We start from the raw sequence: 27,630 nt of genomic DNA on the forward strand, positions 1-27,630 counted from the left end.
GACAGCAGACTGGATGATAAAAGCTCCTCAACCGAATAATAACACGCATTTCCCATATTTATATCTATTTATATCTATTACAGATATTTTAATTGCGTTAGATTTGAAATGTTATGTTCACAAAATAGGTTCCCTTAATTATTTTCGTAAAATTAAATTTTCCTTACACTTTTTCATATTTTCATGAGATTTTTTTTTTCTGTGATCCTTGACATTCGGTGAATAGTTACCTGAAATGTCATGATTTTCGGTAGATATAGACTATGTTTTAAGTTTTCTAAAATTATCTCAAAGAATCCAAAGAAATATTTTTGTATCTCATTAGTTGTAAAATTTGTTACTTACTTGTTTCGGGTTGTTATTATAGGTCCCAATATTTAAAAATTTCTCATAAAATAAGACAAAATTAAATCCCTTCAACTCAGATATTTGTATCAGCAGAGCTGAAAATCCATATAGATATTACGTGTCAGATATTGACATAAATATTTAAAAGTGACATAAATTAGAGTTAAAAATCTGAATTCCTGTATCATAAAAGAAAAATTAGGCACTTTATTACTTAGAACTAATAAATTTATAATTAAGCCTATTTGTTTTGAAACTTGATATTTGAAATAGCTGAAAAACCCTACAACAAACCTATCTAAAATAATTTAATATTTTTACTCAGAAATTAACATTCATTTTAGTTGTAATAGTGGAAATTCTGTTTATCAGAAATTTACATTAACAACACTAGCAAAATTCGTACTTCTGTATCTCTGGAATTGACATCAACAGCTAAAAATTTCTAACCTCTATATCTGAGAAATTGACATGAATGAGAGCTAAAAATTTCAATACTCTCTATCTCAGAAATTGACGTTAATAACAGCTGAAAAATTCACACTTCGATATCTCAGAAATTAACATTAACAGTAGTTTTAAAAGTAAAATTCTTTCTGCGAAGTTCACATTAACAACAACTAAAAAAATTCGTAAGACTTCATCTAGGGAAGTAATACAAATACCAGCTGAAATATTTACATTCTGTATCTAAAAAATTAATACTAAAAATAGCTGAAACATTTCACATTTCTGTAACATAGAAATTGACGTCAGTAACAGATGAAACCTTTACATCGCCATACAGGGTGATTCACGAGGATTTGCCATCACTTACGGAGATTATTTCCGAAGATATTCTAAGCAAAAAGGTCTTACAAATATTTTTCCTAATCTCAATATTTTCAAAGTTAGGGCCTACACTAATTTGAAGTTGTTTGTAAAATATCTTTTTTCTTTAGTATTAAGGGCAAAAGAGTATTAAAAATAGAGAATGAACTATTCAGAAGTGTCATTTCTTTAATTGGCTGGAATTCTGAAGCTAAAAATACGATGTCAGTTAGTTTGCACAGATTTTGTTTTTCAAGTTGTAACTAAAAATGACATCATTCTTACGCACTTATCACAAAAATTGCTACAAATCATACGACTTTAGGAAATCGATTCATAATAGTTTAATTATGCATTCTAGTGTAGTCTTGAAGAATTTACAAGAGTGGCGTGATTTGTAACATTTGTTCTGATAAATGCTTAAGAAAATGTAATCTTGTTAAAATCGAAAAAAAATCTGTACAAAGCAACTATGGAATTCACAACACCTTTTTAGCTTCAGAATATTAACTAATTAAAGAAATGATATCCCTGAATAATTCATTCTTTATCAGTAATATTCTTTTACCCTTAAAACTTAAGAATAATGGTATTTTACAAACAATTTAATATTAGTATAAGTCTCAAAATATTGAGATTAGGACAAATGTTTGTATGACATTTTTTTGCTCAGAATGTCTTCGGATATAAGCTCCTTAAGGTACGGTAAATCCTCGTGAATCATTCTGTATTTCGGAAATTGACATATATATATATATATATATATATATATATATATATATATATATAAGCTGGAAAATTAAAATCTCTATCTCAGAAATTAACAACTGCAAAATACACATTTCTAATGTATATACCTATCTCAGGAATTAACATAACAGTTACATAATTAAAATCTTTGTGTTTCAGAAATTAAATTTAATAACAGCTCAGAAATTTATATCCCTACTGTAGATCTCGGAAATTGACATTAATAAAAGTCGATAAGTTCACATCTCAGTAGCTCAGAAATTGACATTGACAACGGCTAAAAAATAAAACATCTATATCTGTGAAATTAACGTAAGCAGCTCAAACATTCGCATCTCTATTGTATGTGTCAGATACTGACATTAACAATAGTCGAAAAATTCACACCTTTGAAACTCTGAAATTGGCATTAACAACTGCTGAAAAGTCACATTTCATATTTCCAGAAATTGACATTCAAAGATTTACATCTCTGTAGTTCAGAAATTGACATTAACTTACTTACTTACTTACTTACTTACTGGCTTTTAAGGAACCCGGAGGTTCATTGCCGCCCCCACATAAGCCCGCCATTGGTCCCTATCCTGAGCAAGATTAATCCATTCTCTATCATCATATCCCACCTCCCTCAAATCCATTTTAATATTATCCTCCCACCTACGCCTCGGTCTCCCTAAAGGTCTTTTTCCCTCCGGCCTCCCAACTAACACTCTATATGCATTTCTGGATTCGCCCATACGTGCTACATGCCTGCCCATCAAAAAAGTCTGGATTTAATGTTCCTAATTATGTCAGGTGAAGAATACAAAGCGTGCAGCTCTGCGTTGTGTAACTATCTCCATTCTCCTGTAACTTCATCCCTCTTAGCCCCAAATATTTTCCTAAGCACCTTATTCTCAAACACCCTTAACCTAGATTAGATTAGATTAGATTAGATTAGATTAGATTCCTTCCGGCCCGAGCACTGCGACCTATAAGATCTATTGCGCATCCTCATCGTTCATCCCTTCCAGTCCAAAAGTTTCACGTTCTTGATGAACTGTATCAAACTTTGGACTGGGACCTTTGAGATCTCTTCAAGTTTTGGAAAGTGATTCCCAAAAATGAGAGATCTTTGTTGCGCAAGCGCATTGCAAACGCACAGCAGATGAGTTACTGACTCATCTCCTTGTGAACATCTTATACACAGTGGGTCAGTAATAAGTCCCATCCTGTATAAGTTTTTCTTCAGGGCACAGTGTCCTGTAAGAAATCCTGTTGCCCAAGAGAGCTGCTTTTTGCTAAGTCTCAGTAGCTCATTCGATTTTATCCTTGCAAGACCTTTGATATGGGCCTTGCTGTGATTACAGCCCTTAATTGAGTTCCAGTAACTAATATGTCGTCTGTGAGCCCAGTCCCTGATGACCTGTTTAATTGGTCTTGAAGATAGTCCCAACACAGATTCTGGTCCTGTAAATGGGGTCTCAGCTCCATCTTTAGCAGCCTCATCCGCCCTCTCGTTTCCGTGAATCCCTGCATGTCCTGGTACCCACCTCAGATGGACCGAGTTAGTGTTTGCCAGTGTCACGAGGGTATTCCGGCACTCCAGTACCAGTTTCGACTTAACCAAAGGCGATTCAATCGCCTTTAGTGCCGCCTGGCTATCAGAAAGTATAAGGATGTGTCTACCTGAATAGCCCCTCCTAATACTTTCCCTTACACTGGCTAAGATTGCAAAGACCTCAGCCTGAAAGATAGTGGCATATTGACCCAGGCTAAAAGAAAGTCTGGTACCATTGCCAAACAATCCAGCCCCGGTTCCTGATTTGGTTTTGGAGCCATCAGTATACCAAACTGGGCCCTTATTGTTAACCAGTTACGTTCTGGATAGGTAACTGTGAACGTTTTGTCAAACAAAACCCTTGGTTCTAAGATGTCAGTTTTCATGCTCAGGGCATCACTGACACTCCTATCCCAAGGGAGTTTGAGATGATTAAGGTGTTCAAATTGAACACCTTTGTCTGACGGCAAATTCTGTGAAATGCCTTAAGGGCCTCAGCTTCAATCCACCCTTAACCTATGTTCCTCTCTCAAAGTGAGAGTCCAAGTTTCACAACCATAAAGAACAACCGGTAATATAACTGTTTTATAAATTGACATTAACAGTGACTGAAAAATTCACATACTTCACCTTATGAACTGATATGAACAACAGCTGGAAACTTCATACGTCTATAACACAAAAATTAACATTAACATGATCTGAAACGTTCGCATTCTATTCATCAGATATTGACATTAACAACAGCTGAACATTTAATATTTAGATCTCCATAGCTCGGAAAATGGCATAAACAGCTGAAAATTTCACATATCTATAGCTTAGAATTTGACATTATTAAAAACTAATAAATTTGCATTAACAACAAATAAAAGAAATTAAAACCTATATATCTAAAAAAAATTGAAACAACTGAAAAACTCAAACTTCATATCTTAGGACCTGATATAAAAAATAATAAACCCAAAGCAATGTCTCTCATACATTGACATCTATTTCAATAAAAAAAAATCAAACATCTGTTTATCAGAAATTACAATGAGAGTAGATGACAATGAAAGATTTTAAGTAGTTTCAATCGACAAAAATAACAGAAAATTTGAAAAAAAAAATTATCATAAATTAATATTATTAATAACCCAAAATTTTCAACGCATAACTTTTCTGTTACAAATATAAGTCTATATCAACAGTATGGGTAATATGTTCATAAAATAAGTTTATTTTGTGTATCTTCAATTTTTATTACGATACAAATAATATGTAATCGAAAATGTCTTATCAGTTCAATGCACATATCACTTTATTCCTGCAACATATTTTGATTAAAATACTGTGTTTAACATTCATAAGCGTAGACCTAGTTTATTCATTGTAATTTTAGATAGTCTCATAAGTAATGTTGGTTTTTTTAAGTTTGCTGTTTTGTAAGATTTTAAAGATTCTTTTAAGTTCGGCAATGCAATTTACAGGATGCTATGCCTAATATTCCGTATTGTGTGTATGTAACAGTTGTATATTGTTAATACAAAGAATATAAAATGCAAGTCATAAAGTTCAAGATCAGATTCCTTCTAATACACTACTGGAAACAAGATTATTAAGCATCTGTCGTGGATTGAAGAACATGTGAAGTCGAGGATGAAGGTGTCGTTAGTGAAAGTATAGCACAACGGTGGTTAAAGCGCCTCAGTGGAGGAGACTTTAAAGATTTACAGTATCCTGGAAGTCCCAAGATATTGAATATTGAGAATATCCATAGTTTTGGAAGAAAATCCATAAACATATATTCGTAGGTTTTCAGAAGAACTTGGTGCTTCAAAATCGCCACATTAAAACGCTTAGAAAATCATACTGAAGTTGTAGATCTCTATCTCATAAATCGACATCTGAACAGGCTCAACGCAGAGTTAATATCTGCCGTCAACTTGTCGCTAATTTCATAGATGGTAGATTTATCAGAAGAATTGTCACATCGATGGCCCAGAACCAGACTGTTCCAAGTCCATTTTACTATTTTTTTTTCAATAGAGCTATTTTAAGCTCCTGACATTTGAAACCTTCATGAAACAATTTGGAATAGCTTCATAGCAACCTTATGTAGAGGAATATGTACAGTTTTGTTCGATTCAAATATGCAGATAAGAACTGGAACACAATGATACACAGATTTCTTTCTTGTAAAAAGTTGGACTTAGAACAGTCTGGTTCTCAGCCATCGACATGTGATGAAAAATGTGCATATTGCCGCAAACCTGATAGCTTAAAACAGTTGCTCGACCCTCTTCAAATTGCCAAATTCTTCGTCAAACGAAATCGGCTGAAATTTTGAAGGCGTGATTAACAGGGAGTTTGTCCCAAAGGAACGTGCATTGCATGTTGATCTTCTTTCTTAACAGCTATAAATAGTTCATGAAGTTTTGAGAGAGAGGTACCCGGCATTAGTTAATCGAAATAGAACTTCCTTGTATTAGGAAAGTGCGAGACTATAGAGCTTGATAAATCATCGAAAAAATCCAGGATTTAGAATGAATCAAATTGCTACCACACCCTGCCGTATACTTGAGTCTTCAGATTACCATCTGTTTCGATCCATGGTCCAGTTCCTGTGTTGAAGAAATTTTCAAACTTCGAAGCCATTGAAATGGGTTTCACCGAATTCTTCACATCAAAAACCAGAAATTGGTGCCATCGCTGGATAACGAACCTTGCTAAAAGGTGACTCAAGACCATGAAATCTTGATAGCCTTTACTTCGAAGTTTAGATTAATGGGTCGTATGCATAAAGTTAAAGTTTATGCTGTTGCTAAGGTTTTTGTAGTATATACTACGATCTTTATGCATAAAAACTCACAGTAAATTCTTTCTTGCGTAGCAGAAAGTTGACCTAGAAGGCCGTGTTCAGTTTATGCTAGAATTGATAGTATAAACTACTATTTGTATGCATAACAAAACGTATATACTTCTACTTCTAAGTATAAACTAAGAAAAATCGTAGTTTGCCCTGTTTGACACTTTGTTAGCTTAGCATAAGCGTTTGTACAGTTTAAAATGGCAGAATTTATGTAAATTTACGCTAGAAAATCCTAGAAGAAAAGACGAGAACTATCAGAAAGCGATTATAAGAAGTTATATCTTAAGTTTTATAAATAAAAAATGTTATATGATCAATTTTTGTAATAGACTACTCAAATGATGATTTTGAGATAAATGGAATTCTGTTAGTTGATTTTTGTTATTATTAAAAATAATGTATTTTATCAAAATGATTCTATGATGTAGGTATAATTATAATACCGGCACATTTAATTTACGTGAAAAAACTCTATGTCCCTACAATTGGGCTATTTAGGTCACACATTAATTTAATGAATAACACTTTGGATCCGTCCGATTTTGACTTTACTTAATTTTCATGTTATTTGTTTTCTTTATACTTCGCTTTTCGTCAATATTTTTTACCACTATAAACCTTCACCTCAACGTTCATAACCTGGATGGGTTTTTCCTTGCTACTTCTTGCGGCAGGAGTTTGAAATTTGTTCAGTAACGCCGAGTATTCATTAGTAGATTAACAAACAGCAGTTGTTCTCCATATCTCTCTGTTTACAATTCCCACTTCGTTGTAATTGTCCACTTTCTTGTTAAATCAACTAAATTTTAAGGACTACAATCAATGTCACTCACCAAAAATTTATTGTAGATACATGGAAGGCGAAAACTAACGGATCTTAACGTATAAACCCGAACTACTGTCGATAATCGATAATAATCGAATACTCTCGATAATTTATACTACCGTCGCGTAGTACATATACTTCGTAGTAGTAGTATCAGGTTTATGCATAGATAACGAAGTATATACTTCTACTTCAAGAATCTTCTACAGCAGCCGTGGCGAAAATGTGATCGTGCGCCGAGCCACTGTGTAACCTGCAACGTACATAGCACCTATGCAGGGAGGCGGACATCCGAAGGGGAAGTTAAACAATTATATGACTTATTAACGGATTTTCATTTTCCTTACATCAAGCACTTAAATATACAGTAATTGTATACAGTATAAGGTTACGAACTAATGTTTAGTACGTGTAACGAAGAAAGAAATTGAACAAGAAAACATACGACACATTATCACAACCTAAAATTAACTGTCTTCAGAATGTCTGTGCGACAGAGTTTCAAAATCAGGAATTATGTCACTTACTGCCAGTCGTAGTTGATCACGAAGGTATTTGTCTGTCAGTCGTGATCTAAATTTGGTTTTTACTATTTTCATTGTTGAAAATATTTTTTCACAAACGTAGCCTAAGTTGTAGGGAATATGGCTTCAACAGAGCATAGGAAAGAACGAAGCTTCGGATATTTATTTCTTGGCAAAGATTTGAAAAGTTCAACATTTGTCAAGTCCTTATATCTAGCTTTCATTTAACATCACATTGTAAATCTGTGAGTTTAAATTGAAGATCTAACCGCATTATTCGTACATCTGCTGAGAAAGGATCGACGTACAGAGATGATAATGATGATGATGATAGTAATAATAATAATAATAATAATAATAATAATAATAATAACACTTAACCTTTTAATGTTTCATGAGTAACATGTAGCATAATGCCGTTTTATGTTATACGACCGTTTTCCTCGTAATATTTGTGAACAAATCATACATTTTCATTATATTGGCAGCAAAAAAACTGCTTCTTCCCATCCTACTTTAAACTTCCGATTTTGTAGAGGTACATAGTTTCGAGAGAAACATTGCGACAATACGCCACTCGCAGGTCAGAGACAAATACAAATGAAACGGAGTTTGACTCGAGTGTCTGAGAGGGTGAGGGTTAGGGGAGGTAGGAAGCAAGAGAAATGCATAGCTATCATTGCGAGCCACAATGTGCTCACGAGTCACATTTTCGCCACGGCTGTTCTACAGTAAAAGCAAAAGGTAATACTATAACTATATGCATACCACCCACTGTCTTGTTGCAATAAAATGCAATTAAAGTTTTTGTCCAAACCGACAATTCTTTTTTTTTTTAAGAGAATTTCTGTAGATTCAGGAACAGTTTCTTTGAAAGTCATCATCATCATCATCATCATCATCAATAGCTATCAGGGTTTAGGCCATTTGGCCTGTTCCGTCTCAGGTGAAAAGCTGGTCTCTCCATCGCTTCTTTGGGCGTCCACGATCTCGGTATCCAAGGGGTCTGTAATTTAATAATCTCCTGGGTAGTCTATCATTTGGCATCCGTAGAACATGCTCATGCCAGTTGCTCCGATACTTGTGGATTGTCTCTGTAATGGCTGCGATATTTAGTTCTTGTCGGATGTCTTCATTATATTTATGGTCATAGAGAGTGTAGCCTGCTAGCGGTCTTAGTAACCTCATCTCAGCTGCTTCTATTCTCTTCAGTTGACTAGTTGTTAGAGTCCAAGTTCCTGATCCATATAGCAAAGTTGGAATGGCCATTGTTTTGTAGAATTTCAAAATTGTGTCTTGCCGGACCTTCCTAAACAGTGTATTTCTATTTGTTCTTAGCAGCTGTTGAAATTTGGCTGATTTATTATCTATATCTCGAGAATGAATATAGGAGAGATTACAGCCAAGGTAAGTAAAAGCATTTACTTGCTCTACTCCAGAGTTATTGATAACTATTTTAGTTCTTATAGAATTTTTACCAATAAAAGCCATGGTTTTTGTTTTGTGTATAGAAATTTCTAAATTGTACTCTTTTGCTTTTTGATATAACCTATGAATTGCCATTTGTAAGTTGTCTTCGGTGTTAGCTAATAATTAAATCATCTGCGTAGAGCAGAGTATTAAGGGGTTTGTTATCGATCATAAAATGTGTGGCCAAATCAATTTCCCAGTCCTTAATAAGTGCATTAATATATATATATATATATATATATATATATATATATATATATATATATATATATATATATATATATATAAACATAGGAATTCAAGTACAGTAGTAAATTTGAGTATGGATTAAAACTGCTGTTAGTATTGTATTGTGTCTTAAGTCCCAAATTCGTAGATACTATCCTTGAGGGGTGTCCAAATTGTCCGTGCGTCGGAGGTGTGCTCGCAATGCCATCGCACAGTGGATTGGACGTCTTGATAGCCGCCACAGCTCAGCGACTCAGTCGGTCTGCTGCGTCGATTAATGGCGGAAAACGACGCCTGCGAGGGAGGGGAGAGACGCGTCGAGCTCTCCCTACAAGAAAAGATGCGTGCCTGATAACTTAAAATGGCGGATGGAATGTGGACTGCATACTTTCTTATCCCGTGCAATCGACACTTAAAATATCTTCATCGGTTGCCACGGAAACGGGAGGAAACGAAGTAATATTTTAACTGTGTGAAACAAACGTCTTAAGAAGGAAGCAAGGAAGGAAGTTAGCAAATCGGTTTGCTGCTGTAACAATTCAGGCGCGTTTAAGTTAGGTTTCAGGATAAGAGGAAAACTTTAATACCTAAGATTAGCTCATAGATAGGTGAAATGTTTTGCTTCCATCTGCTATATGGATTTCGTATGCTCCTAATAGACCTGTAGGCTAGTAACATGAGAATATATTTTGTTAATGTTTCAGTGGCGAAATTACAATCATTTCACAATACTTAAAACTTTAAGTTGTATAAATAATTACTAAACATTTTATCCTGAAATACTATTAATTTATTTAGTTATTTATGTATTCATTTATTTAAGTTTTTATATTTGTATTTATTATTTATTTATTCATTCATTCGTTCATTCATTCATTCATTCATACTTCATTTACTTATCTGTTCATTTATGTACTTATTTATTTCTTTTATCTTTTATTTATTTACTTATTTATTTGCTTATTTATTCAGTTACGTACTCATTTATTTATTCATTAATTTATTCACTTAACCATTTATACTTTATTTATTTATCTACTCATTTATGTGCTCATTTATTTCTTTACTATTTTATTTATTTATCATTTATTTAATTAATGATTTATTATTTATTTATTTATTTGTCTGTCTGTCTATTTATTTATTTGTTTATTTATTCATTTTTCATTTATATTTTATTCCTTTATTTATCTATTCATTTATGTACTAATTTATTTCTTTACTCTTTAATACATTTACTGACTCATTTATTTATTTATTTATTTATCTATTTATTTATCTATTCATTCATTTAATCATTTATACTTTATTTATTTATCTATTCATTTATATACTAATTTGTTTCTTTACTCTTTCATTAATTTACTGACTCATTTATTTATTTAGTTATTTATTTATCTGTTTATTTATTCATTTAATCATTTGTACTTTATTTATTTATTTATTTATTTATCTATCTATTCATTTATATACTAATTTATTTCTTTACTCTCTAATACATTTACTGACTCATTTATTTATTTATTTATTTATTCATTTAATTATGTATACTTTATTTATTTATCTATTCATTTATATACTAATTTATATATTTGCTCTTTAATAAATTTACTGACTCATCTATTTATTTATTTATTTATTTTAAAATTTATTTATTTATTTATTTATTTATTTATTCATTTAATCACTTATACATTATTTATTTATCTATTCATTTATATACTAATTTATTTCTTTACTCTTTAATACATTTACTGACACATTTATTTATTTATTCATTTAATTATGTATACTTTATTTATTTATTTATTCATTTATATACTAATTTATATCTTTGCTCTTTAATACATTTACTGACTCATATATTTATTTATTTATTTATTTTAAAATTTATGTATTTATTTATTTATTCATTTAATCATTTATACATTATTTATTTATATATTCATTTATATACTAATTTATTTCTTTACTCTTTAATACATTTACTGACTCATTTATTTATTTATTCATTTAATTATGTATACTTTATTTATTTATCTATTCATTTATATACTAATTTATATCTTTGCTCTTTAATACATTTACTGACTCATATATTTATTTATTTATTTTAAAATTTATGTATTTATTTATTTATTCATTTAATCATTTATACATTATTTATTTGTCTATTCATTTATATACTAGTTTATTTCTTTACTCTTTAATACATTTACTGACTCATTTATTTATTTATTCATTTAATTATGTATACTTTATTTATTTATTTATTCATTTATATACTAATTTATATCTTTGCTCTTTAATACATTTACTGACTCATTTATTTATTTATTTATTTATTTATTTATTTCAAAATTTATGTATTTATTTATTCATTTAATCATTTATACATTATTTATTTATCTATTCATTTACATACTAATTTATTTCTTTACTCTTTAATACATTTACTGACTCATTTATTTATTTATTTATTCATTTAATTATGTATACTTTATTTATTTATCTATTCATTTATATACTAATTTATTTCTTTACTCTTTAATACATTTACTGACTCATTTATTTATTTATTTATTTATTTATTCATTCATTTAATCATTTATACATTATTTATTTATCTATTCATTTATATACTAATTTATTTCTTTAGTCTTTCATTCATTTACTGATTATTTATTTATTCATTTATTTATTTATTTAATCATTTATTTATTTATTTAATTATTTATTTACTTATCTATTTATTTGTCTATTTATGTATCTGTTTATTTATCTATTTATTTATTTAATTATTTATTTATCTCTTTATTTATTTATTTATTTATTTATTTATTTGTTACAAATATCAACGCGCTAACAGCAGCAAATCAACGAATATAGTCTGCTACAAAATGATTATAATATGCATTGGAAGATAATATTAACAACAACAACAACAATAATAATAATAATAATAATAATAATAATAATAATAATAATAATAATAATAATTTTCCATTTGTGGTAAGATAATACATGAAGTGTTAATAATTTCAGTTTCAGTAACTTTCTGAAAGAAATGTTATATTATTTGCCCGATACGTTTGCCTTCCCGTTGTTCGTTCAGGCTGTGATAAGGTCTCCTTTAAGCGTGATCCTTACATGCAATAGTAGTAGACTCTCGTTTAAGCGACAGGCGCTTCGAAGACTGTTAGGTACTGATTTGGTCTGATCAACGACTCTTTCATTTCCGGTCTGTGATATAGGGTAGGAAGAAAAAAAGAAGTCCATTAAAATTGCAATATTTACACAAATAGAAGGAACATTGAACAGCAATCAATATCTGAGCTAATGTAGTTTTAATATCTTGTGTCACAGAATATACAATAAACTAATCCTTTCCGCTCTACTGCGTGGCAGTGAGCTTTAAACTCTCAAGCAGAAAGACTGGGAACAGAGTGAAAACAGATGGAATGAAAGCCTTGAAAAATACAGCCGAATTTATACTTTTCGATCAGAGAAGAAATTACCATAATTGAAAGGAATTCAATTTAAAACAACATAGTATTAATATACATAAAAGTGACAGGGAATTTGAAATAATCTCTACAATTGTGTGTAACGTCTAATTGTCTATTCAGGATTTGGGATGATTAAATATCATTTGCTGTAGGATTAAGTTCATCTAGTGAATAACAGTCAATCCCGGAGGTTCATTGCCGCCCTCACATAAGCCCGCCATCGGTCCCTATCCTGAGCAAGATTAATCCATATCCCACCTCCCTCAAATGCATTTTAATATTATCCTCCCACCTGCGTCTCGGCCTCCCCAAAAGTCTTATTCCCTCCGGCCTTCCAACTAACACCCTATATATATATGCATTTCTGAATTCAGCCATACGTGCTACATGCTCTGCCCATCTCAAACTTCTGGATTTAATGTTCCTGTCAGATGAAGAATACAATGCGTGCAGCTCTGCGTTGTGTAACTTTCTCCATTCTCCTGTAACTTCATCCCTCTTAGCCCCAAATAGTTTCCTAAGAACCTTATTCTCAAACAACCTTAATCTCTGTTCCTCTCTTAAAATGAGAGTCCAAGTTTCACAACCATAAAGAAAAACCGGTAATATAACTGTTTTATAAATTCTAACTTTCAGATTTTTTGACAGCAGACTAGATGACAGAGGCTTCACAACCGAATAATAACAGGCATTTCCCATATTTATTCTGCGTTTAATTTCCTCCTGAGTATCATTTATATTTGTTACTGTTGCTCCAAGATATTTGAATTTTTCCACCACTTCGAAGGATAAATCTCCAATGTTTATAGTTCCATTTCGTACAATATTCTGGTCACGAGACGTAATAATAATAATAATAATAATAATAATAATAATAATAATAATAATGTGAATGAATGTGGTAAGTATAATTGTTGTGGATTAGCATGTCCCTCCCTCTTACGGTTGTTATCATGTAAGCCATTTTAAATGTTTTCACTAACTTCAAAATGTAATACTGAACCAATGAACTACATATTTCCATACAAATGAACATTATTATACAACAAAATAATTAAATACATTTTCATAGCAACCCCTCTTTTTTAAATTGCGTTATTGGAAGCACAAAAGGCATATGACTCGGTTAAGAGAGAAGTTTTAGGCCTATATGATATTCTTATTGAATCTGGTATTCCCAAGAAACTAGTTCGATTAATTAAAATGTGTCTCAGTGAAACGTACAGCAGAGTTCGTATAGGTCAGTTTCTATCGGATGCGTTTCCAATTCAATGCGGTCTAAAGCCAGGAGATGCACTATCACCTTTACTTTTTAACTCTGCTCTAGATTATGCCATTAGGAAAGTCTAGGATAACAGAGAGGGTTTGGAATTGAAGGGATACATCAGCTGCTTGTCTATGCGGATGACGTGAATGTGTTAGGAGAAATTCCGCAAACGATTAGGGAAAACACGGGAATTTTACTGGAAGCAAGTAAAGAGATAGGTTTGGAAGTAAATCCCGAAAAGACAAAGTATATGATTATGTGTCGTGACGAGAATATTGTACGAAATTGAAATATAAAAATTGGAAATTTATCTTTTGAAGAGTTGGAGAAGATCAAATATCTTGCAGCAACACTAACAAATATAAATGATACTCGGGAGGAAATTAAACATAGAATAAATATGGGAAATGCGTGTTATTATTCGGTTGAGAACTTTTATCATCCAGTCTGCTGTCAAATAATCTGAAAGTTAGAATTTATAAAACAGTTATATTACCGGTTGTTCTTTATGGTTGTGAAATTTGGACTCTCACTTTAAGAGAGGAACATAGGTTAAGGGGTTTGAGAATAAGGTGCTTAGGAAAATATTTGGGGCTAAGAGGGATGAAGTTACAAGAGAATGGAGAAAGTTACACAACACAGAACTGCACGCATTGTATTCTTCACCTGACATTATTAGGGACATTATATCCAGACGTTTAAGATGGGCAGGGCATGTAGCACATATGGGCACATACTGTATATGCGTATTGCTTATCATTTTATTGTGTATTGTTTATATTGTGTATACCACTGCCACCGGGTGCTTGCCCACTTACAGTTTAAATACATACATACATACATACATATGGGCGAATCCAGAAATGCATATAGAGTGTTAGTTGGGAGGCCGGAGGGAAAAAGACCTTTTGGGGAGGCCGAGACGTAGATGGGAAGATAATATTAAAATGGATTTGAGGGAGGTGGGATATGATGATAGAGAATGGATTAATCTTGCACAGGATAGGGACCAATGACGGGCTTATATGAGGGCGGCAATGAAACTCCGGGTTCCTTAAAAGCCAGTAAGTAGCCTATGACTTTTATATGCAGGGTAAAAAGGTAAAGGTATCCCCGTAACATGCCATGAAGGCACTTGGGGGGGCATGGAGGTAGAGCCCCATGCTTTCCATGACCTCGGCACTAGAATGAGGTGGTGTGGTCGGCACCACGCTCTGACCGCCTTTTACCCCCGGGAAAGACCCGGTACTCAATTTTATAGGAGGCTGAGTGAACCTCGGGGCCGTTCTGAAAGTTTGGTAACAAGAAAAAAATCCTGTCACCACCTGGGATCGAACCCCGGACCTTCCAGTCCGTAGCCAGCTGCTCTACCAACTGAGCTACCCGGCCGCCCTTTTATATGCAGGGTGTTTTCATAAAATTAAAAGTATAAAATCTACAGTGTTCCACACTTTTTACTCGTCTTGTACATCGTCACTGCACATTATAATGTGCATTTTATTATCTATGTCTCTGTTAGATACTGATTGTCTTTGAAAACGTAGAATTGTACCAGAAGCAATTACAGTAATCCAACTTATGAAAATTAGAGAGCATGTGTCATTTCCATGACACCAATTATTATTCTCTTTCTACTGAAAGATTATCACAGCGTATTCTGTAGATTGACCTAGGCGTTGCTATGCAATTTAAAGATACAATATTTCTGTTGCTACGAGCAAATAACAGTTCAAAAGTCGTTTAACATGGAAATCATATGATATTCATTGCAGGTGTAATTCGAACAGCCTGAATTCTCAAGTTACGAGCGTTAAAAGTGCAACCACGAAGACCCGGAGGGCGTTGGCTGTCTGGACAAGGGAGGTAAGCATTCCATCTCATTACAAAACTCGGAATTTAAAAAAAAAATAGATTATTCGAACCTATTCTTCACCACACCCTCATCAAACTTTGCCATTGGGGCGTTATCTTTTATTTGCACATTACAGCAATTAAATTGCCAGAAAAATATTGCTGCAGTACCGGATATGCGTCACGCAATCATCTTGGAGTTGTAAAATATGACGGTTAATCTAATTACGGCCAGTTGTAATGTAGGTCTACGTAAGAGTTCTGCTACAGGATTAACATTGCGTAGAATTCACGGTACTGAATTTGAATTTACTACTACATGGATATTTTTCTTAGTTTAGCGTAGCTTAAATTTCAGCGAGCTCTTTTCTTGATCTAGACTGCTGTCGCGTGTGGGTTCGAATCCCGTTTGGACTCGATACCTCATTAGTTCTTCTCTTCCTAGGTTTCTACAAATAGGTCTAGCTAAAAGACGAATGATTGTATTGTAATTTAATTCCCTTCCGAATTCTCTGACTCGTTCATTCGAAATGCAATCTTGTTTTTTCCAGATCTATGTTGAAACTGTGTCGTTTTATAAGTCTAGAAAATCTCATTATGGCAAGGATCTCTTGTATGCTCAGTAGGGTGGAGTGAAAATATATGATTTTTCACTTTTTTTAGAAATCGAAAAAGCATGGGTGTGCAAAAGTTGTTACGTTTTATACCTAACATAACTTGATAATTTTATGAATATCGTATGCTATCTTAACGTGCCACAATATTTACTTACTTACTTACTGGCTTTTAAGGAACCCGTACGTCTATTGCCGCCCTCACATAAGCCCGCCATTGGTCCCTATCCTGAGCAAGATTAATCCAGTCTCTATCATCATATCCTACCTCCCTCAAATCAATTTTAATATTATCTTCCCATCTACGTCTCGGCCTCTCCAAAGGTATTTTTCCCTCCGGCCTACCCACTAACACTCTATATGCATTTCTGGATCCGCCCATACGTGCTACACGTCCTGCCCATCTCAAACGTCTGGACTTTATATTCCTAATTATGTCAGGTGAAGTATACAATGCGTGCAGGTCTGCGTTGTATAACTTTCTTCATTCTCCTGTAACTTCATCCCTCTTAGCCCCAAATATTTTCCTAAGAACCTTATTCTCAAACACCCTTAATCTCTGTTCCTCTCTCAAAGTGAGAGCCCAAGTTTCACAACCATACAGAACAACCGGTAATATAACTGTTTTATAAATTCTAACTTTCAGATTTTTTGACAGCAGACTAGATGACAAAAGCTTCTCATCCGAATAATAACACGCATTTCCCATATTTATTCTGCGTTTAATTTCCTCCTGAGTGTCATTTATATTTGTTACTGTTGCTCCAAGATATTTGAATTTTTCCACCTCTTCGAAGGATAAATCTCCAATTTTTATAGTTCCATTTTGTACAATGTTCTGGTCACGAGACATAATCATAACGTGCCACAATGGCCTTAAAATTTTAAAATAATACAAAAAATTATCTTTTTAATTTTTTGTGTTGTTGTTTTTTAATAATCTTTTGTATTTAAGGTGTGGTTCCCTTAAAAGAATACATCTCAAATTGAATATTTTGAGGTGCCACAAAATCATAGAGTTCTAATTGTTTTTCATTAAAATTGGCCACATATTTCACAATCAACTGCAAGTAAAATAGAAGTCAAATTAAACATAACAAACATGGACAACACGCGATATTGCCATAGATTTTAAATTTAACAAAAGAAAACATAGACATGTTAGAGACAAGCGTAGAAAAGATCCGGTAGTTGTATTTTTATGTAGACTATTACACTTTTACTACGTCATACTACTTTTGACCAATAAAACGGTACGAAAAGACGTCTTTCAAGCAATCATGGCTGCTTATCGCACAATTTTATCTCGTCCCTAGCATTTGTTTATTTTTATCACTACCCTAGCATTTGTTTCTTTGTTTGCCAACATTTCAAATTGCACTGGTCTGGACGTCAAAAAACAGAAAGTTACAAACCACTGCAGTCGATGCACAGCACTTTTAAATATGACTCGCATTGGCATTCAAGAACAAGAATTAATAAAGATCACTTGTCATATATGAAGAGCACCATTCGGAAATCCTGAATAAGTTGAGGAATACACCATGTACATCAACGAGTTCACTTCTTTTACGCACACGTCCAATATAACATCAACTGAACCACCAACCACTAAAACATTCAAATTTGAAAATTGTACTTTCAATAATTGTTTCTTTTAAAATTATCCATGTTTATTTTTTATTTCATCATTGTTAATTAAAACGTTTCTTGTTTATTTCTTCATCCCTAATTAAAACTTTTCTAACACTTGTTTATATTATTTAGGTTATGTTTGTTATAGCTTCTGCTATATGATATTATGGATAGTCACGTATCAGAGATTGTTTAATATACTAAGATTTATTGAAAATCATCTGTCAAGTGACGTTGATTACTGGGATCCGGATGATTGAAGTGGAATGCAAATGTTTTAATAAAAATGAAACTGAATCAACAAAGCCTTCTTGACTAGTAACCGTCCACAGAGTTCAATGAAGATTCCATAGTTGGCACAACTGATAAAGAGAAAACAGCTAATCATAACACACTACTGCCATCTAGCGTAATGTTGAGATGGTACAATAATACATTTGAAGACAGTTGTATTTTCGCAAGTCAATTAATTTTTTATTGTGTTGGAGTACTTTGTTACTTCTAATCTTTATATACTTTCTTCTACTCGTGTAATAGTCAATTAAATCCCACTCGAGTTTTGATTTTCTCTAGATAAATCAAAACCTTTAGTGAGGTTACTGTTGACTATTACACTTTTACTACGTCATACTACTTTTGACCAATAAAACGGTACGAAAGGATGTCTTTCAACCAATCATGTCTGCTTATCGCACAATTTTATCGCGTCCCTAGCATTTGTTTAATTTTATCGCGTCCCTAGCATTTGTTTAATTTTATCGCGTCCCTAGCATTTGTTTATTTTTTATCATTACCCTAGCATTTGTTTCTTTGTTTGCAAACATTTCAAACTGCACTGGTCTGGACGTCAAAATACAGAAAATACATTCGATGCACAGCACTTTCAAATATGACTCACATTGGCATTCAAGAACAAGAATTAATAAAGATCACTGGTCATAGCTATGCATCTTCCCTGAAACCTTATTTACAAATAAATGAAGAGCACCATTCGGAAATCCTGAATAAGTTGAGGGATACACCATGTACATCAACGAGTTCCACTTCTTTTACGCACACGTCCAATATAACATCAACTGAACCACCAATCACTAAAACATTCAAATTTGAAAATTGTACTTTCAATAATTTTTTCTTTTAAAATTATTCATGTTTATTTTTTAGTGATTAAAATGTTTCTTGATTATTTCATCATCCCTAATTATGACGTTTCTGACACTTATTTATATTATTTAGGTTATGTTATAGCTTCTGCTATATGATATTATGGATAGTCACGTATCAGAGATTGTTTAATATACTAAGATTTATTGAAAATCATCTGTCAAGTGACGTTGATTACTGGGATCCGGATGATTGAAGTAGAATGCAAATGTTTTAATAAAAATGAAACTGAATCAACAAAGCCTTCTTGACTAGTAACACTGCCATCGTATATAGATCGAACGAAAACTTCTCGACGAGAAGGCATTGCTAGTAATCATAACTCACTACTGCCATCTAGCATGCCTCTAGCGTAATATTTGTAATGTTGAGATGGTACAATAATACATTTGAAGACAGTTGTATTTTCGTAAGCCAATTAATATTTTATTGTATTGGAGTACTTTGTTACTTCTAATCTTTATATACTTTCTTCTAATCGTGTAATAATCAATTAAATCCCACTCGAGTTTTGATTTTCTCTAGATGAATCAAAACCTCTAGTGATATCACTGTTGATAAAATTGTAGTAAATGGAGAATAAAAATAAAGTATTTGAAAAATTGTAGGCGATGCTATTATTCTGGCCAGGTACTGTAACCTGACAGAATTTGTCTAGGATCGAATACAAGACTTTTTCGGCAATTTTACCATTGCGCCTGTTAACTCCATGTTCAGTTCACCTTCTTTGAGTCCACAGCGCGTCTAGCCTCGAAACCAGGTGGCCCGGGTTCGAATCCCGATCGGGGCAAGTTACCTGGTTGAGGTTTTTTCCGGGGTTTTCCCTCAACCCAATACGAGCAAATGTTGGGTAACTTTCGGTGCTGGACCCCGGACTCATTTCACCGGCATTATCACCTTCATTTCATTCAGACGCTAAATAACCTAGATGTTGATACAGCGTCGCAAAATAACCCAATAAAATAAATAAAAAAAAATAAAACCTTCTTTGAACACCGATATCTTAATCTAGTGTTAAATAGAGAAATAATTCATCTGCCATAATTAAAGCGTGTAAAAAGAAGCTGCAGACAACTTAATGAATTGTAAACTAATTCAGTTGATTGGTAATGTTTATGTTAATGAGGGGCAGGCATGACGCGTCGCAATATCGCTGTGTGTAAAGTGTAAGTGACTCAATTAGAGTCAATTTTCCTTGTCAGTTTAATGACCAGTGGGCACAAGGACGCTCGTGGTTGCCCACTCCCGTACCTGCACCAAGACACGCGCACTCAGTCGTTACATACTTCAACGCCATCACAATCTAGTTCTTTCTTACGTCTCAAGTCCAGGACCACTAGTGATATATCGCTACAACTTTAAAGGTTTGAACTACATACTGTTTAGCACTAAATCATATACTACTGATTTAACCACTCAAGACTCATTTATGTACTTACATAGTAAAATGTCAAGCGATGTTGTCACATTTTCATTGTAAAGATTATCCCTAGTACAATTATCTTTTGTAGTCCACCGCCGTGAAGCAATGGTTAGCACGCCTGACCGTGAAACCAGCTGGTCCGGTACTGGTTTATGAAAAAAAAGATGTGCGCTTAATTACTGGGTGTTAAGGAACCCGGAGGTTCATTGCCGCCCTCACATAAGCCCGCCATTGGTCCCTACCCTGAGCATGATTAATCCAGTCTCTATCATCATATCTCACCTCCCTCAAATTAATTTTAATATTATCTTCCCATCTATGTCTCGGCCACCCCCCCAAAGGTCTTTTTCCCTCCGGTCTCCCAACTAACACTCTATATGCATTTCTGGATTCGCCCATACGTGCTACATGCCCTGCCCATCTCAAACGTCTGGATTTAATGTTCCTAATTATGTCAGGTGAAGAATACAATGCGTGCAGTTCTGTGTTGCGTAACTTTCTCCATTCTCCTGTAACTTCATCCCTCTTAGTCCCAAATATTTTCCTAAGTACCTTATTCTCAAACACCCTTAACCTATGTTCCTCTCTCAAAGTGAGAGTCCAAGTTTCACAACTATAGAGAACAACCGGTAATATAACTGGTTTATATATTCTAACTTTCAGATTTTTTGACAGCAGACTGGATGATAAAAGCTTCTCAACCGAATAATAACAGACATTTCCCATATTTATTCTGTGTTTAATTTCCTCCCGAGTAGGCCTATCATTTATATTTGTTACTGGTATTTGAATTTTCCCACCTCTTCAAAAGATGAATTTCCAATTTATATATTTCCATTTCATACAATATTCTTGTCACGAGACATAATCATATACTTTGTCGTTTCGGGATTTACTTCCAAACCTATCTCTTTACTTCCTTCAAGTAAAATTCCCGTGTTTTCCCCTTAATAGTAACAGAACTTTTTTTAGCTTTATAAGTTTCGTAGAATTGAAATTAACTTTTAAATAGGCCTAAATACTCTTAATATTGATCTTCCCACATTTCTTATTGTTGCTAAGTTACAGAATATTTGCTAACATGAAAAGAATGAAAAGATGCAATTCAATCACTTTCTTGTTTATACGTATTTATTAGCAGGAAAAGCAACATAAAATTAAAGACCGCTTTGCGTGTCTTATTAATTAATTATTAGCGTTAAGTGAAATTTATACACGTAAATGCATAAAGAGAAATAGCATTTTCAAGCCAATTAATTACTGTATTAGATGTGGTAATTTGCAGAAGTAGTGTTACAAGGTATAAGAAAAAAGACGAACGTGTTATATATAGCCGTAATCAAACTGGATCAGGTTTAAGCACATGAATTTTAGATGATAGATTGCACAGTTAAGCTCTTCTGTTTAGTACGTGTGAGCAGGCTGTCAATGTGCTAGGCATATATTGTTTAATATTAAACCTTTCACATGTCTGAAAACCCACGTTAAAATTCTGAAAATGTTAAGTTGTACGAATTACGTGTTAATTATACTGCATTCTCATTTAACGGAAGAGTTATTTAGATATGTACTTGTTTCGAAACATAAAATTGTTCTAGTTTGAGTTCTGACGTAACGGAAAAACCATGGCTCTAATGTTTAAAAATTTAGATAACAGTTGAGTTGTAGAAATTAGATATTGATGATGAACTTGGATGTGATTTTAACACTGAAATTTTTATTTTAAAAATTTTCAGACAGTCTCTGTTTTATGTCGAATTTAATTCTCTAGAAATAACAGTATGTCTCGTGACAAGAATATTGTACGAAATGGAAATATAAAAATTGGAAATCTATCTTTTAAAGAGGTGCAGAAGTTCAAATATCTGCGAGCAACAGTAACAAATATAAATGATACTCGGGAGGAAATTAAACACAGAATAAATATGGGAAATGTCTGTTATTATTCGGTTGAGAAGCTTTTATCATCCAGACTGCTGTCGAAAAATCTGAAAGTTACAATTTATAAACCAGTTATATTACCGGTTGTTCTGTATGGTTGTGAACCTTGGACTCTCACTTTGAGAGATGAACAGAGATTAAGGGTGTTTGAGAATAAGGTGCTTAGGAAAATATTTGCGGCTAAGAGGGATGAAGTTACAGGAGAATGAAGAAAGTTACGCAACACAGAACTGCACGCATTGTATTCTTCATCTGACATAATTAGGAACAATAAATCCAGACGTTTGAAATGGGCAGGGCATGTAGCACATATGGGCGAATCCAGAAATACATATAGAGTGTTAATTGGGAGGCCGGAGGGAAAAAAACCTTTGGGGAGGCCGAGACGTAGATGGGAAGATAATATTATAATGGATTTGAGGGAGGTGGGATATGATGATAGAGAATGGATTAATCTTGCTCAGGATAGGGAACAATGGCGGGCTTATGTGAGGGCGGCAATGAACCTCTGGGTTCCTTAAAAGCCAGTAAGTAAGTAAGAAATAACAGTAACTTTGCTGGGTAACAAAACATACGCTCCCAATGCATTTTACATCAGAACAATTCTCGCATTTTCAGTGATTTTTTTACACGCATTCCCTTTTAATCACACCTAATAGCCTATATTTCGAGAATAATTATTATAATTTACAACGTTTTTTATTATATTATATATATCTTCTAAATAGAGTTTTTTCTGTATAATTAAATATGTTATGAGAAAATCCACAAACTACAAGTATTAGGGAAACAACAGAAATTTTACTTCAAGCAAGTAATGAGAAGTTTGAAAGTAAATCCCCCCTCCCAAAAAAAGAAAGTATATGATTATGTCTCGTGATCAAAACATAGTAGGCCCAACGAAATGGAAATATAAAAATTAGGAATTTATCCTTTGAAAAGGAAGAAAAAATAAAATATCTTGAAGAAACAGTAACAAGTATAAATGACAATCGACAGAAAAGTAAACGCAGAATAGATATGTGAAATGCCTGTTATTATTCGGTTGAGAAGCTTTTGTCATCCAGCCTGCTGTCAAAAAAGCAGAAAGTTAGAATTTATAGAACAGTTATATTACCGATTTTTCTGTATGGTTGTGAAACTTGGACTCTCACTTTGAGAGAGGAACAGAGGTTAAGGGTGTTCGAGAATAAGATGCTTAGAAAAATATTTGGGGCTAAGAGGGACATAGTTACAGGAGAATGGAGAAAGTTACACAACGCAGAACTGCACGCATTGTATTCCTCACCTGACATAATTAGGAATATTAAATTCAGACGTTTGAGATGGGCAGGGCATGTAGCACGTATGGGCGAATCCAGAAATGCATATAGAGTGTTAGTTGGGAGACCGGAGGGAAAAAGACCGTTGGGGAGGCCGAGACGTAGGTGGGAGGACAATATTAAAATAGATTTGAGGGAGGTGTTTGTGATGGTAGGAACTGGATTAATCTTGCACAGGATAGGGACCGATGGTGGGTTTATATGAGGGCGGCAATGAACCTCCAGTTTCCTTAAAAGCCATTTGTAAGTAAGTATTAATAATTATTTACAATCGTAATATGGGCAGTCAAAAAATGAAAAATAGCATTTGTGTATCACTAATATATTGTCAGTAATGCTTACAAAGCAAATGATTATTAATTTTATTAACGGTGAAAAAAGTGAAAATATTTGGAAATATGTTGTAATTATTCGTAATAATTATGTGGTGATGATATTTTATAACATCTTGCAATCCAGCTGATTCTTTCTCAAAAAGCTTACTAGATAATGTCAAATTCCTAAACTGTTATGATAAGATTTACACTACAAATGATGTAATAATAACTTATATAAAATAAATGCAATAATATTGGTTACCTCAAATGAGAATGTAACATTTTTAGCATAGTATGAAATTTTAAATTGGGAATAACCTATTAAACTATTATAAAATTTAGTGTTTTAATTAAATGCTGAAACATACCAGTACTTTTTAATACATTTCTGTTCAGTAAAAAAAAAATATTATTTTACTATAACGAGATTTCATAAATGTCCGTAACCTCCTTCCGAAAAATACAGCCATAACTAATTAATAAATTTGTATTGGAAATCCACTATACACGCAATAATTTAATAATTATACTCATTAACCATATCTCAAAGCTTTTATTATCGTGAAAGTAGCTGTTATTTTTCAGAAATAATATTTCATGATTGATAGATGTTATTCCATACATTTTACACTTCCAAAATAGATATGTTTTCCTAAAAATATTTAAATATTTTCGCCAATCCTGCTTAAAAATGTAAAGTTTGAAGTAGGGTAAAGGTTCGTAAATTATGATACTAATAAAATTATGATAGTTTTTTTTTAGAATTTATTACAATATTACTGAGCGAGAAGAAGATCGTTTTTTTTTTTTTTGCGTCAACGTATTAAGGGAATGTTCGTGGACAAGTTTCTGTACAAAACCGGTCCTTCTCTCGCTCAGTAACATTGTAATAATTTCTCAAAAAAACTATCATAATATTATTAATATTATATTACCAACCTTTACCCTATATAATAGGCCTGCACAAGGTTTGCGCTCTCTGAGCCGGCTCACAGCTCATGAGCGGAATGCAGATATTAGCTGCGCTCTGTATAAGGGTGGACTGGAAGAAGAGGTGATCTCGTACAAAATATACACAAAAGGAAATACAGTACTAGTAAGAGTGTTTATGAGATGAATTCCCGTTCAGTGTTTACAAAACTATCTTGGACTATTATTAATTAATAAAGAAATATTTATTTTACAGAAATAATAGAAATTCTATAGCTACTTAAATGTACAATATCATTTTCTTATATTTTTATTTATCAGTACATCAAAACGAGGTTTTATGCTGTTGGCAGCTGAAAGGAACAGTAGCCTACTGATCGTAATGAAACATCAGTTACAGATATTCGATGTCTGCCTTTATTAAAGTTGATTATAGAAAACAGTTGAGCCAAACATAGCAATCATTTTCACAGCCAGCCTGTGTAGTCGTGGATATTATTGCTAATGTTTAGTCTTGTAAAACTCAACCAGGCTAGTAGTATTATTCAAACGATCTTTAGCTCTTAGGTCACATTGAAGATCAATAAGTTCGAGCTGTAAATCGTTAAATGTTAAGTGTTACGCTCCGTCTTTTAGATTCCTCCATACTGTACTGTAGCAGTAGGTAAGCAACGTGAAACAGTTACTGAGAATAAGCCTACACACTGCACTCCACTAGATAACTGAGTGGTTGTTTCCCTCTCCTCTACCTATAGCAAGTCTATGTCATTCTGGCGTATCTTCCTCTCCGTTTCGGCGAGCGGTAAACACAGCTCTCCCGCTCCGAAGGAGCGCGCGCGCTCGTTGAGCGCTGTTTGTGAGGTATGCTATATAACTTAGAATTCCACTAGTTGTAGATACAAGATGCTGATTTCGTATTAAAACATTTATTCTACTGTATAAATTAAATGTTTACTCGCATAGTTAATATGTTTTTCACCAGCATTGAATTATTTTCACTAAATTCCACAACGGAGATGTTCATTTGGGAAAAAATCCTCCAAAAATTGCAGTAGCCTATTTCACGAAGAGAATAATAATTATTATGTTTTATGTAGTTTTAATGTCTAAAACATTTTCCAAATATTTTTAGAGGTAGGATCCCGTTTAATCATTAGCTCCGCCTGTCCTAAAAAACTATAAAATTTGAACTGCTCTGTGAATGACACGCATTAGGGGCATATTTTTCTTTGTGTCTTTAGTTTTGCAAAGCGAGTTCTTTTAACAACATTGAATAATTATTCCCAGAAAAAAATGTGAAGGTGAAATTAGTTACAATAGTCAGATTTTTACGGTATAGTTCTGAAACATATTGAGATATTTCTCCATAATATTTTCGAATAGTTATTTTTTTATATAAAAAAGGTTCTATGATTTTTTCAATTGACAGGAAAAAAAAAATATAAGTTTCAATGTAATCCACGACTTTCATATCTCCATTGAAACTAATCGCTTCACTCCATTGTGTAATATATGTATATACAGGGACATCATTTTATTTTTACTTCAATTTTTATTGTACCTGCGTTTCTGAATGTACTAGACTCCCATCCCTTTCACTAATGTCCTTGCTAACGTCAGTCACACAAATTCACGGCCGCTGTTGCTAGCAGTGAAATAAACAGTACAGAGTACAGTGTGTTTCAGAAATATGTTGCATTTTCTATAGAAGAAAGAGCTTATATTATTGAAGTTTATTTTCACACAAGTATGGTGTGTAGCATCTGAATTTATCTGCGTGGACAAGTGAAGATTAGAGTTACCGAAAGTACGGTACCCTATAATATGGTACGGTACTTAACAACATTATTTAAAGAAGAGTTTTGTTTCACTGTTTGTAGGTATGAAGGACGATGATGGAAACTGCAATTACAATATAACCGAATGTGAACGACAGTTTTTTTTTTTTTTTTTTTTCAGAATTTCCTGATTATATCATTACGGAATATTTTCGTAGAAATATCATTAATCTGGTAGATAAATTTAGAGCAACAGAGTGTACAGAAAGGAAGAAAAGTGTAAGATGGCCAACAAAGGTGACAGAAGATGCTAGAGAAAGGATGCAGCGAGGTCGTAATAAGTCGGTCAAGAAGTCAGCTGTAGAAATTGGGGTTTCTTACGGAAGTGCTCACAAAATTCTCAGGAATAAATTAGGTTAGTAATATGCTAAATAAAGTAGACATTACATAATGTACATAGCCGCCTGAAGAGTTGAGTTTGTGAAAAAAAAAATTGTTACTATTCTACTGTTTTTTGATAAAATACTGT

General features: G+C 33.0%; 2 protein-coding genes across 6 annotated transcripts in view; one reads left to right on the forward strand and one right to left on the reverse strand.

Moving 5' to 3' along the window:
- LOC138714796 (uncharacterized) overlaps positions 1-27,630 on the forward strand; it is a 1,282,494-nt gene that overhangs the window by 558,061 nt on the left and 696,803 nt on the right. For all 3 annotated transcript variants that reach the window (XM_069846936.1, XM_069846933.1, XM_069846935.1), the window contains exon 4: positions 15,899-15,989. In XM_069846936.1, coding sequence (XP_069703037.1) covers positions 15,899-15,989 — 91 coding nt within the window. The remainder of the gene's footprint in view (positions 1-15,898; positions 15,990-27,630) is intronic.
- Positions 1-27,630, reverse strand: part of LOC138714795 (uncharacterized) — a 521,014-nt gene that overhangs the window by 360,153 nt on the left and 133,231 nt on the right. The gene's annotated exons all lie outside the window — the stretch shown is intronic.

This window comes from Periplaneta americana, chromosome 15 (genome assembly GCF_040183065.1).
Source record: "Periplaneta americana isolate PAMFEO1 chromosome 15, P.americana_PAMFEO1_priV1, whole genome shotgun sequence".
Classification (NCBI taxonomy): domain Eukaryota; kingdom Metazoa; phylum Arthropoda; class Insecta; order Blattodea; family Blattidae; genus Periplaneta; species Periplaneta americana.